General features: G+C 37.9%; 1 protein-coding gene across 1 annotated transcript in view; it reads left to right on the top strand.

Annotated features, from left to right (window-relative positions):
• The window catches only part of Has2 (hyaluronan synthase 2), a 28920-nt gene extending 16634 nt beyond the window's left edge, over positions 1-12286 (top strand). Inside the window, exons 3-4 of the mRNA NM_008216.3 lie at positions 7923-8024; positions 9325-12286. Of these exons, the coding sequence (NP_032242.3) occupies positions 7923-8024; positions 9325-10254 (1032 nt within the window). The 3' untranslated portion in view covers positions 10255-12286. The remainder of the gene's footprint in view (positions 1-7922; positions 8025-9324) is intronic.
• The last annotated feature ends 458 nt before the right edge of the window (positions 12287-12744 follow it).

Below are 12744 nucleotides of genomic sequence, written 5' to 3'. Positions count from 1 at the left end.
AAAAAGGAGAAGGGTCTGAGGGAAAGGAGGTTCAGTAACAGGTCCAAATTGGGATCCAGCTCAAGGGGAGGCCCCAAGGCCTCACACTATTGCTGATGCTGTGGTATACTTACAGGTAGGAGCCTAGCATAGCTGCCTTCAGAGAGGCCCAACAAGCAGCTGACTGAGACAGATACTTACTCCCAACCAATGGACGGAAGCCAGGGACCCCTGTAGTTTAGTTTTCAAATTGACCTCCTGTTCTTATAATTTAAAATACAAGAAAGCTATTATATGCCTCATGGAGATTAGTTTTTTACAGGCATGTGTTACTGGCCATGATTCAGAGCTAATATTCAAAATATTCATTAAATTAAGAGACATTTGAATAGAAGCACAAGTACAAAGAGATTATATATTGATTAGGCATGCTCATCTATAAACTTCTCAAAAAAACCACTAATAAATGTAAACAACAGTGTTTGGAAATATAATCAAAGGCTCAGAAGAGCTTAACCGTAGATGTATGCTAGAAATATCTTTAATAACTACTTCTGTCTTCATGTAAAATTATAGAGCATAGGCATCATAAATAATACTGTTGTGTATGACCTTTGCCTAGTTTCAATTCTGTGTAGCCAGCCTAAGAAACGGAAGTATCCCCCCATGCCATTGTTGAAAATACTATATTTGAAGATAAAGGGTTGAGAACATAGGGAAGAGATACCGCTCTATTGTTAGTTTCTGTGAACCTGGTCCCTGCTGAATCCATTTTATTTGTTTGTTTGTTTATTGGGGTTTTTTTTTTTTGGACTCAAAATCCTTTTTAGATTATGCCTAAACTTAGTATGATTCCATTTCCTCACATCTTTTGATACTTTCTAGCAAAATACTGACTTTCTGCTTGAATGAATGAAGTAAACAATGCACAATTCCTATTAGACTGGTCTCCTCATGTATCTCAGTTCCCATTTTCACTTTCTTTCTTGAGGCAAAAGATGATTAATTAGGTTTAAGTATTATCAGATACATGCCTGTTAAAGCATCTCATAGTACCCATAGAAATGCACATTTTTGTTTGTTTGGTTTTTTTTTCAGATTATTTTTAATTTACTCTTTGCCCTGCCCCCATTGCTCCTCATCAAGCAAAAAGCCTGCACACAGCGAGTGCATGTAATGGAAATGGATGCACTTCAGGATCCATGCAAGTTGGGGGCAAGATAAATGAATCCCTGAAGCTCATTAGACACCTAGTCTACCTAATCCATGAGCTTAGGGTCTGTGAAAGATCCTGTCTCAGAAAATAAAGGTGGAGGTCTATGAAGAAAGACATAGTTATTGACCTCAGGCCTCCATGCCCAAGAACAAACACATGTACCCCCTGCCCCCCACCCATGTATACAACTGCATTAACAAGTACATACAACACACACACACACACACACACACACACACACACACACGCTCACACCTCAATACACCAATAAAAATCAAAAGGAAGGCACCAAGAGCTGGGCCTGGTGGCACACATGTGTAATCACAGCACTGGGAAGGCTAAACAGAAGGATCCTGAATTTGAGGTGAGCCTGGACTGAGCTCTTGTCTTGAAACAAATGAAAGCATGAAGAGAATGGGGGAAAGCTCAGTATAGGGCCCCTAAGCTCAGTATTGTATTCACAGACTCAACTTTGGGGAAAAAGAGATGATCTAAAACTAGAAGGATTAATTTGTACCCCAACCAAGTCATGAGTTAATTATGATAAAAAAAATCAAACAAAAAGCAAGGCATGCTTACCTTTTGTACTTCTTCCCACTAAATAACAACTCAATCTAAAATTTTTTCCACTGATGATTGCAGGTCTCTCGTGTGATCTAAATTGTTCATGTATTAATGAGGCTCTGGGTTCCCTCTGTTTCAGTGGTGGGTCATAGTTAAGCTATGCTAACTTTAACAAGAACTCTTTCTTTGAACTAGAGACATGAATTTATGTCTTTGGTTTTTGTTTGTTATACTTCTTCATGTGTATTATTTCTATTTGTTAAGTATTTGATATGAACTTACTAATTACTAAATGATTTATAAATATTATCAAGAAACCATCATGACAAACTTCTGATGAGGATAATAATAATCATGTGTATTATTTCTATTTGTTAAGTATTTGATATGAACTTACTAATTACTAAATGATTTATAAATATTATCAAGAAACCATCATGACAAACTTCTGATGAGGATAATAATAATCATGTGTATTATTTCTATTTGTTAAGTATTTGATATGAACTTACTAATTACTAAATGATTTATAAATATTATCAAGAAACCATCATGACAAACTTCTGATGAGAATAATAATAATCTATGTTTGTCTTGAGGAACAGAAGCTTAGAGACGTGAGCTTAGGGGCTCAAGTTAAGAATCTAGTCCAAGTTTATGTGACTGGCTGATTGTGGACTGGAAACTGTTTTGTTTTTTATTTTTAACTCTTGCATGTTGTGTAGTGCTTTTCTTTTCTTTTCTCTCTCTCTCTCTCTCTCTCTCTCTCTCTCTCTCTCTCTCTCTCTCTTGTCTATCTGCCTGTCTGTCTGTCTATCAATCTTCTATCTATATCTATCTATCCATCCATCCATCCATCTATCTATCTATCTATCTATCTATCTATCTATCTATCTATCTATCTATCATCTATCTATCTATCTATTTATCTATCTATCAATCTACTTATCTATCCTCTTTTTGCTTTCTGTCTAGAGACTTAACCTGGGGCTTTGTGCTTTCAGTGCTCTACCACTAAATTCACCCCCTTTTCTTTCTTCCCTTTCCATGGTAAGTTCACTCTGGAGTATCATTAGTGGAGTTTAGGGAGAGTGTCACCACCTTCTGTTTCCTCATTGGTAACTACTGGTGAGGGGTTTTGTTGTTGTTTCTGTTTATTTGTTCATTCTTTCAGTTCTAACCCTTCCCCTTTCATTTAGAGACATGGATTGAGATAGGGGAGCAGAACTTCCGTTTACTTTTATAATTAAGTTAGAAAGTATTAGCTGTAACCAAAACCAAAGCCCACACACTCTAGAAATAGTTTCACTGTTTCGAGGTTAAGATGAAGGGCCAAAATTAAGAAGGAGGGTCATGATTAATAAAGAGCTAAGCAGGAAAATGATCACTCCAGTGCTGCCATAAGAGGTCTTGATTTCTTTTCAATTTGTTTCCTGGTGGAATTCAACCGTAGCAGTACTGATTTCCTCTTGCCATGTTGACTTTACACTGGTTTTTGAGACGGATATGAAATATGGAGGGATTCACTAGTGAAGCTGAAAGGAAAGACTGTTTTCAAAAGAGCCAGTGAAACATACAGACTGCCTTTGGGCCTGGGTCTTAAACTATGAGAGGCATTTGGTGGAAAAGTAATCTTGAGAGGAGCTCTAGCTAGATTGTTGTGAGTTTCTGGGCTGGTGTAGATGGTTCTGGGTGAGCTGTAATCTGTTTACATCTTAAGAGATGCTCTGCACATAATCAAGTAATCCAGTTGGCGGCTCTTTTAGTGCAGTTCTCTATTGAGCACTGTTGATGTAGCAAAAATCTTTCAGGTTTGGGTTTCCTTAACAAATAAGTAACTTAAGGGTTCCTACTTTATACTAATGGCATACAGTGCCTTGTAACACATGCAGTACTTATATATGCAGGGTTTTGCTGGGATGCCTTGATGACTGTAAGTTCAAAGGCATGCACTAGTAAGATAAGAGATGCAAGAATTTGGATTTCTTTAAGTGCTTCTTAGCCATTTGAGATTCCTCTGTTGAGAATTCTCTGTTTAGCTCTGGACCCCATTTTAAAGTGAATTATTTGGTCATTGGAGTCTAAATTTTTGAGTCCTTTGTATGTTTTGATATTAGGCCTCTATCAGATGGTAGGATTAGGGAAGATCTTTTCCCAATACCTAGGCTGCTGTTTTGTCCTCTTGAGAGTGTTGTTTGCCTTACAGGAGCTTTTCAGTTTCATGAGGTCCCATTTATTAATTATTGATCTTAGAGCCTGAGTCATCGATGTTCTTCTGTTCAGGAAATTGTCTCCTGAACCAAGACATTCAAAGGTATTTCCCAGTTTCTCTTCTATGAAATCTAGTGTATCCGATGTGAGTCCCCCAAAACTGGAGTAATGGTTTTTCCTAAAGCCTGAGTGTGGTATCTGTTCCTAGATAGGGCTGCCCTGTCTGGCCTCAGTAGAGAGGATGCACCTAATCTGGCAGGGACTTGATGCATCAATGTTGGAGGATACTCATGGGAACGCCCACTCAGAGAGGAAGGGAAGGGCATATGGGGGAAGGTCTCAATGAGAAGGACCATGAGGGAGTAGCAGTTAGGATATTAATTAATTAATTAAAAATGAATTTAGGTTTCTTGATTCTGTAAACACTTATTCTTAAAGAAAGCAGTCTTCACTATAGAAAATCTATACACTGGCTGACATTCTCTGCTGTGTGAAGTCCCACTTTTGTACCTTAAGGGATGAAGGGAAACTTTGAAAAGCCTGCATGATTAAAACTGGGATTTAAGGGCTGGTGAGATGGCTCAGTGGGTAAGAGCACCCGACTGCTCTTCCGAAGGTCCAGAGTTCAAATCCCAGCAACCACATGGTGGCTCACAACCATCCGTAACAAGATCTGACTCCCTCTTCTGGTGTGTCTGAAGACAGCTACAGTGTACTTACATATAATAAATAAATAAATCTTAAAAAAAAAAACTGGGATTTAAAACGCTTAATCTCAGTACTGTTGCTACTTCTTTGTGAAAGCAGGGCCTTTTTCTGAAACCAATTCCTTTGATCCCAAAGTTGGCAAACTTTGCTTGTAGAGCATTGGAGAGTAAATATTCTGTTTGTCACCATTTGGGTTTGTTGCAGTGTGAACATGGCTGAAGATAACAGGTGCAAGAACACACATGACCAGATACCGTGGGCAGTGAAATTTGAATTTCACATAATGTTCATGCATCATAAAATATCTGTCTTTTATTTCATTTCAGATTCAAACACATTAAGCCATTCTTAAACCCTAGACAATTATAACCAAATAGGTGGCAGGCTGGTCTTTACCTAAACCCCTTAGTTTGCCAATCCCTAATTAATACCTAGTCCAATAGAGAAGGTACTGTTAACTGTAGGCTAAACCTCTGGAAGTAGTAAACAGAGTGCTGGTCTTTCTGAGGTTGAACCAAGGTGGCTGATTCTTCCCAATAGTAGATTGAACTGGCTTTATTTATTTATATTTATTTCGTTTATTTAGAGGTTATTATTATTACCCATTTCAATTATCTGCTACTGAGAAATCTTATAACTAATCATTATATACTTCAGCAATTCACAACTATACCCTGTGTGGACAAGACTTTTGATCTGTGCCCCATTTCCTGTGTGCAAATCACATCCTATAGCTTTTCTTGATGTGAGAGTTCAGCTACTCACCAACTGATATATGTTTGTCCTGGGTTCTAACACTAAGCTAGGCAGTCAACATTCATTTCTCCTTATTAACTGGTGAGGAGAAAACGAGAAACAATATCCTACTAAATGAATTTTAAAGAGTAAAGTTGTATATTTCACATCTTATTAAGTAAATGTTCTTGTGCCCTGAGCGCACATGCTTTTTCCAACTGGCAAAGACAGAGTTTGTAGTTGGCACCGAGTCTTTAAACAGCATCCAGAAACTGAAATTCTTTAAAGCTCTTAAATCCTATGATAACAAACCCCTTCCCGGGAGATTTCTGAGAACTTATTTTCCCAATAGATCTAAGCTCACTGTACAGCCTTTCTCAGAGAACTTCTGGGTTTCTTTTGCAAAGTGGGAGGGTCAAGTTTAGCCATTTCAAAGTGGCAGTTCCTCTTGCTTGCTTACACTCAGAAGCAGGCGGGGCTATTTGAACATTAATTCTGGATTGCTCCTTTCCTGTTGCTTTAAGCTTATTTTAGCTTTCTGGTTTTACCATTCCTGACTTAAGTCAATAGAGGTGTATGTGGCCTTAACTTTGTATGCTGGTTAAAGGTGTGTCTGAACTATGTGCCTTCACCTCTCTCTCTCCTTAGCCCAGGCCTCCTGCCCAGCATGCAGGTTTATGCAAGCTGTGGTAAACAAGTCATAAGGGAGGCAAGGCAAGGGCAGGATTTGGTGACTTTATATAGCTTACTCATGCTTAGAATGCTTCAACCTCAAACTAAGTGTTAGTGAATGCCTGTGTTCTATAATGAGAAACTTAAGATTACCTTCTGCCTATTTAGTCCTCCTCAAAATAAATAAATGACTCCACTGATCCTATACGTAAATTTTAAAAATCAACGAGACAAACAGCCACAATAAGAACAATATAATCTTTTATTTATAAGGAGTATTTCTACTTAGCAAATAAAAAAAGTAAAATCCACAATGATTTAATAATTTAAGCACAAATTCACTATAACTATTTATTTAAATCTAAAATGATAAAATTTAAATTTGTATGTCCATACATTATTGAAACCCACAAATGCCAGTAGCACATTTAAGTAACTGCTTCCGGCAATCTTCTTTAGCAAGATATCTTTTCAGACAAATAGCCATTAGTAAAGTTGAAAGATTTATGTTTTTAAAATGTTCCAATCCCTTAGTTAATACAGTGAGTGATGAATACTACATGTAATAAATGTCTTTATCTCCTGAGAGAATATGCTTCTAAAATATATTTACTTTTTCAAGTTAATATTTTTAAAAGAAGTTTGGAGACTTGTCAAAATTGCTCCTTTTGATTATTAATGTGGTTATGTTGGTTTGGTAATATTCTTTGAAAATATACTCTTGTACTTGAAGCAAACATCATGAATCATGCATACATACATTTAAAAAGCTACAGAGCCACTAGATGGTATAATCTTCTGGGGCCACTAGCAAACACATAGCCCATCTTGAACCAAAATATCATCATGTTGAATATGACTATAGATAGGATATATGTTGACTAGGAGGATAAGGCTATGAGGATGGCCAGAATCTCATTGATGCAATCAAATACTTGATAAGGGGCACCTTAAGGGAGGGAAGATTTATTTCCCGTGAGTATTTGAAGGAATATAAGGCCATCAATGACTGCAAAGGCATGACTGAGGACAGCTCTATGATCAAGGAAGCTTGCTGCAGCTACTGGCTCACCTCTTTAAGGACAGTAAGCAGAGAGGACAGAGACCAAGGTGAAATTTACAAAACCCACCTCTCGAGATTTTAGTGAGGAGCTACCTCCTAAAGATTCCACAAAGTTCCAAACTACTCTCTCTACTAGCTAGAGATGAAGTTCTCACAGTAAGTCATGGAGGTCATTTCACATTCAAACTGTAGCGGGATGTTCAACAGCTTATCACAGATCAACTCTGGTCAAATTACATTTGTTTGGGCTTCAGTGAATTTAATAGGAAAAGAGTATTATGTCCCATTAATACATGTTGCGATGCTCTTACTGGGGGCAGTTTCTGTTGCTGTAACACAATACTCAGGACTGGATAATTTACAATGACATTTATTTGAGTCAGAATTCTGGAGACTGAGAAGCTAAGGTACCCTGCTAGAGTCTTTCACACACAGCATAATGAAGAAGCAGAACGCCAATTCCAGAGTGTGTGAAAGGACAACTGAGATATTACCCAGGGCAGGCGGCTTCTGTTGCCAAAATGTGAAACATTCCTGGCAAATTGCAACAGGCTGATGATCCACACTCAACCATCATTTGAACTAGCCTGCTGAGTAGTGAATTGAGTTTAATGGAAAAGCACTCTCCGTGGGCAATGGTATACAGTATCTTCTGTCATATCTGTGGCATTTTCTGAGAGTCTTGTGAGGCTAAGGTGAAGGGTATAGGGTATAATCTCAGTTGTGGCAGAGGCACAGTATGATTCTCTTTAAGAGATGCTTTCTTTCTTGCAGGTGTGTGACTCAGATACTATGCTTGACCCTGCCTCATCTGTGGAGATGGTGAAGGTCTTAGAGGAAGACCCTATGGTTGGAGGTGTTGGAGGAGATGTCCAGGTACATATGGCTTCATTATTTTTGTATGATATGGTTTTCAGAACACTCTTGTATTGATTCATTCGGTGTATATTGGTCTAATGTTCTGTGGTCTTGGTGCTAGTCACATTTGAGAATTTGAATCAGATACATTGTAATCCTGTTTTTCTTATCTAACTTGAAACAATTTGAAATATATATGCTTAGCCCTGGCATATAACATGTATTTATAGTGTCTGAAAAGTTTCATATAACATAAATGTATAGAGGAGTAATGATTTCTACCAGGCACTGATAGGCCACAGGTTAGCCACCAGGGGGTTGGTTAAAACCACAGTAAGAAGGCCCCGAGAGATGGTTGAAGTGTAGATGCATTTGCTATTTTTGGAGAGAATTCTGGAGTCCAGCATTCATACAATGGCTCACAACCATGCATAACTCCAATGCCAAGAACTCTGTTGCCATTTTCTGCTCCCTGTGCACACTGCATGGATGTCATGTACAGCCATACAGGCAACAGAAGCACTCATACACATAAAATTTAAAAATTTATATAAAATGAACCACAAAAGAGAGAAAGAAATAGCAATTTGAATTTACAACAGGAAGAAAAGACAAGGACAAAATTAATACGTGACCCATGATTTTTTAGTAATGGAGAAACACTTACTAATGACAGGATGCTGAAGCTTGTCAGACAGAAAGGTGATTATGTGAAAATGTGCAAAGGTTAATACCTCCAACGTATGGGATCTGATTTCATTTGATTTTAATAATAGATGAGAAGCACAAAGAAATGATCCTCTGTGCTGTTGTGTGAACCATGTGTACATGCTGTTGATGAAGACAATAATGAGATAAACAAAGAATTAGATTGGCAACTAAATAGGAACTTACAAGATTTAGATAGAGAATGAAGAAAACTGAGAGAATTTAGAGAATTCTCTAGGTTCTTTCATCTTTCAAATCTTAGGCAGTAATTTCTGAAAGCGCATGTGGGAAAATTTAGGATTGATTATTGACGCTTAAAATCATAACTAGACATTACAGCCCAACAGCATGGACGAGCCCAGATAATATCACAAGAAGATGAAAATAAAGAAGTAAAAAAATTATTAAAAAAGAGACCCAACCAACCAAGCTTATTTCCTAATACAAAACCCTAGAAGACAAGATAAAGGAATGACAGAAAGGAGGGAAGACAAGATGGGGTCAGAAAAGAGCAGATTTCATGCTGGAAAGTAGTCTCAGGGTACTTCGGGACCTCTTGGTATTATTAGGCTAAGGCTAACTTTTATTTATCTACTTTTTCTACTTGCAGATTTTAAACAAGTATGATTCCTGGATCTCCTTCCTCAGCAGCGTGAGATACTGGATGGCTTTTAATATAGAAAGGGCCTGCCAGTCTTATTTTGGCTGTGTCCAGTGCATAAGCGGTCCTCTGGGAATGTACAGAAACTCCTTGCTGCATGAATTTGTGGAAGACTGGTACAATCAGGAATTCATGGGTAACCAATGCAGTTTTGGTGACGACAGGCACCTTACCAACAGGGTGTTGAGTCTGGGCTATGCAACTAAATACACGGCTCGGTCCAAGTGCCTTACTGAAACTCCCATAGAATATCTGAGATGGCTGAACCAGCAGACCCGTTGGAGCAAGTCCTACTTCCGAGAGTGGCTGTACAATGCCATGTGGTTTCACAAGCATCACTTGTGGATGACCTATGAAGCTGTTATCACTGGATTCTTTCCTTTCTTTCTCATTGCCACAGTCATCCAGCTCTTCTACAGGGGTAAAATCTGGAACATCCTCCTCTTCCTGTTAACTGTCCAGCTAGTGGGTCTCATCAAGTCATCTTTTGCCAGCTGCCTTAGAGGAAATATCGTCATGGTATTCATGTCTCTGTATTCAGTGTTATACATGTCAAGTCTACTTCCTGCCAAGATGTTTGCAATTGCAACCATAAACAAAGCTGGGTGGGGCACATCTGGAAGGAAGACCATTGTTGTTAATTTCATAGGACTTATTCCAGTGTCCGTGTGGTTTACAATCCTTCTAGGTGGTGTAATTTTCACCATTTATAAGGAATCTAAAAAGCCATTTTCCGAATCCAAACAGACTGTTCTCATCGTGGGAACTTTGATCTATGCATGCTACTGGGTCATGCTTTTGACTCTCTATGTGGTTCTCATCAATAAGTGTGGCAGGCGGAAGAAGGGACAACAGTATGACATGGTGCTTGATGTATGATGATGTTTGTAGTCACACCTGGAGACACACACACACACACACATACACACACACACACACCTTAGCTCCTCAAGGGGCTATACAGTATTGTGGCACCGCACCCTGCCACCACAGGAGACATATCACTGCTGCTGGGACTTGAACAAAGACATTCAATGGGGGTTGGTTTCTTTTTTATTCTGCCAAAGCAAATTGATACATCAGTGAGAAGAAAGTCCGATTAAATCTGACAGTTTTAGGACGGTGGGATGATGTCTTGGCTTATGCACTTTTCCCTTACTGTGCATCTGCCTGACAGTGTTTGTTCTAAATACCTCACTTGCCATGCTTTGTGTGGGTGATCATGGAAGAAAAGGATTCTGAAAACTCAAGGGAACGTTCTTTCAACCTACACATCCTAACTTATGGACTCTTTTGATAGCTGATGATTTTCTTTCTATTTTTTGTTTTTAAGGAAAATTGTTCATCTTTACCAAATGAAATGCCAAAGGAAAGTTGGAAAGCCACTGGCTATGCTGTATTTTGATATAATAATTGTACTGTGTTTTAAATTTTGTATCCGGATTTTTAAAAACAAAATTTCACACCATAGTCTATATTTTACTTCTCTGGCAAAATACACTTTTGTTCTTTTATATATATATATATATATATATAATAAAATAGGTTCTAAAAAAATCCATACTATAAAAAAAAATTAACCTGCCCAAAATGTGAAACGTGGTTGACTGATGTTCATGAAAGAATAAAATGTTTCTCTCTTTCTCTACATTTTATAATTGAATAGTTATTTCTGTGAAAAGAAATGTAAAGTTTGAATACTCTAACATTTTATTTCTTTTAGAAAGGGTCGAGATACCTGTCAACTTTTAGGTAAAAATACATACTCACATGTGTACAAGAGCCAATCATTAAAGTTGAGGCCGAAAGGGTAGAAAAGTGCAATTTTTGAAAATATATATTTTTTTCAAAAGGGAATCCTAGTCTTTGGAAAAAGCAAAACAAAATGCTGGGCTCCTTGTACTGGATAAATGTGAACATCCAAGCCAGATCATCTGGAGAGATGGTGGCAGTCTTTGCCTAGGCCTAGACAAAATGGAAAGCTGGTGAGACTTTATCTGTGTGATTGGGACAAATAGAATGCAATTCATTAAAAGTTTTACTCTGTGGCCTAAATGTGGCAGACCTTCTCACATGCACAATGAGTGTGTTTCCTCCAGTTAGTGTCTGGGTTCGCCAAGTCACCCTGCCTGTTAGTGATGTTTACATGGGCGAACTGTAACTGATACACAACACAATTCAGACCTGGCACATTTATGTTCCTAGTGGCTTCTTTACTTCTCAGGAAGGGTATTTTTTTTCTCAATTATACAGGTAATCTCTCCATCTCTTCCATACTTGGCCTTCCTAAAAATCTCCACAAGTAGAAATGATGTCAACCTGTAATTACTATTACTAAGAACTGGTAAATTAAAAAAAGTGACGCACCAGTTCCTCCAAACGTGTCTAATTCAGTTGTAACAGGGCCTCAGTTGTTAATTTGACTTTTCACATGATTTATCTTGGCTGGTGCTGTGTAGGGCTGTGAGACAGACACTCAGAACACAGGAATAGCTGCACAGAAGCCTTGTGGCGAAGCAAAAAGAGCACCAAGGTTCTGCTTCCTCACTGCGCAGACTACCACACCACACACAACTGTAGCGAGATACTGTCTAAGGGAAAGCTGCACACTCTACCTTGTGAGTACAAAGAGGTTCGTTCAAGTTCTGAAAAACTCCGACTCTCGCCGTATGGAGAGCTAGTGGGAAACAAACACACCCTGACAATAAATGAAACTAAAACTTGAGTTTGCCTTTTTAACTATTTATGTTCTAAGTTAAGCTTTGATAACGTTCAAATGTCAAATTTTTTCTCATTCTTATAAAAAGTTGAATTAATTGCCTTGTATTTATTTTAGCAATTATTCAATGTATTTCCATTATAGGATGTATAGTATAATTGATTGTTTTTGTAAATAAAATATTTTTGATAAGATGATGGTCTCTCTTTTCTAAGGGAAGGGTTTTGTTTTCCTCACTGTAATGGTATGTAGTTTAAAATGGGTGTGTAAAAAGTATCATGCCTGGTGTAAAATAATGTCAGCTAATGATTCTTATGCTGCGCAGAAATCTCCCAAATTGGTGTTATTGGGAAATCTGGGAACCGTCATAGCGATAGGGAAACCGTATCAACTAAATTAATCTTTGTCTCTGAGTTCTTTCTTTATGCACCCTCCAAAGTTGCCCAAATTAGAGAAATTTTTTTACTATATCAATAAAATCACAGTGAAGAAAAGCAATAAGCAGGTTTGTTTATTATTGCAGTATTCATAAAAATAACAAAATTCTAAAGTAACTAAAACTGACTAACATGGGCAACAGTTAAATGGTTTGTTAACATTATACAACAGCTAAATGGAACACTGCCAGCCACTAAACACGATGTAGTCAG

This window comes from Mus musculus, chromosome 15 (assembly GCF_000001635.26).
Source record: "Mus musculus strain C57BL/6J chromosome 15, GRCm38.p6 C57BL/6J".
Classification (NCBI taxonomy): domain Eukaryota; kingdom Metazoa; phylum Chordata; class Mammalia; order Rodentia; family Muridae; genus Mus; species Mus musculus.
This window is presented reverse-complemented; position numbering and strand designations above follow the sequence as displayed.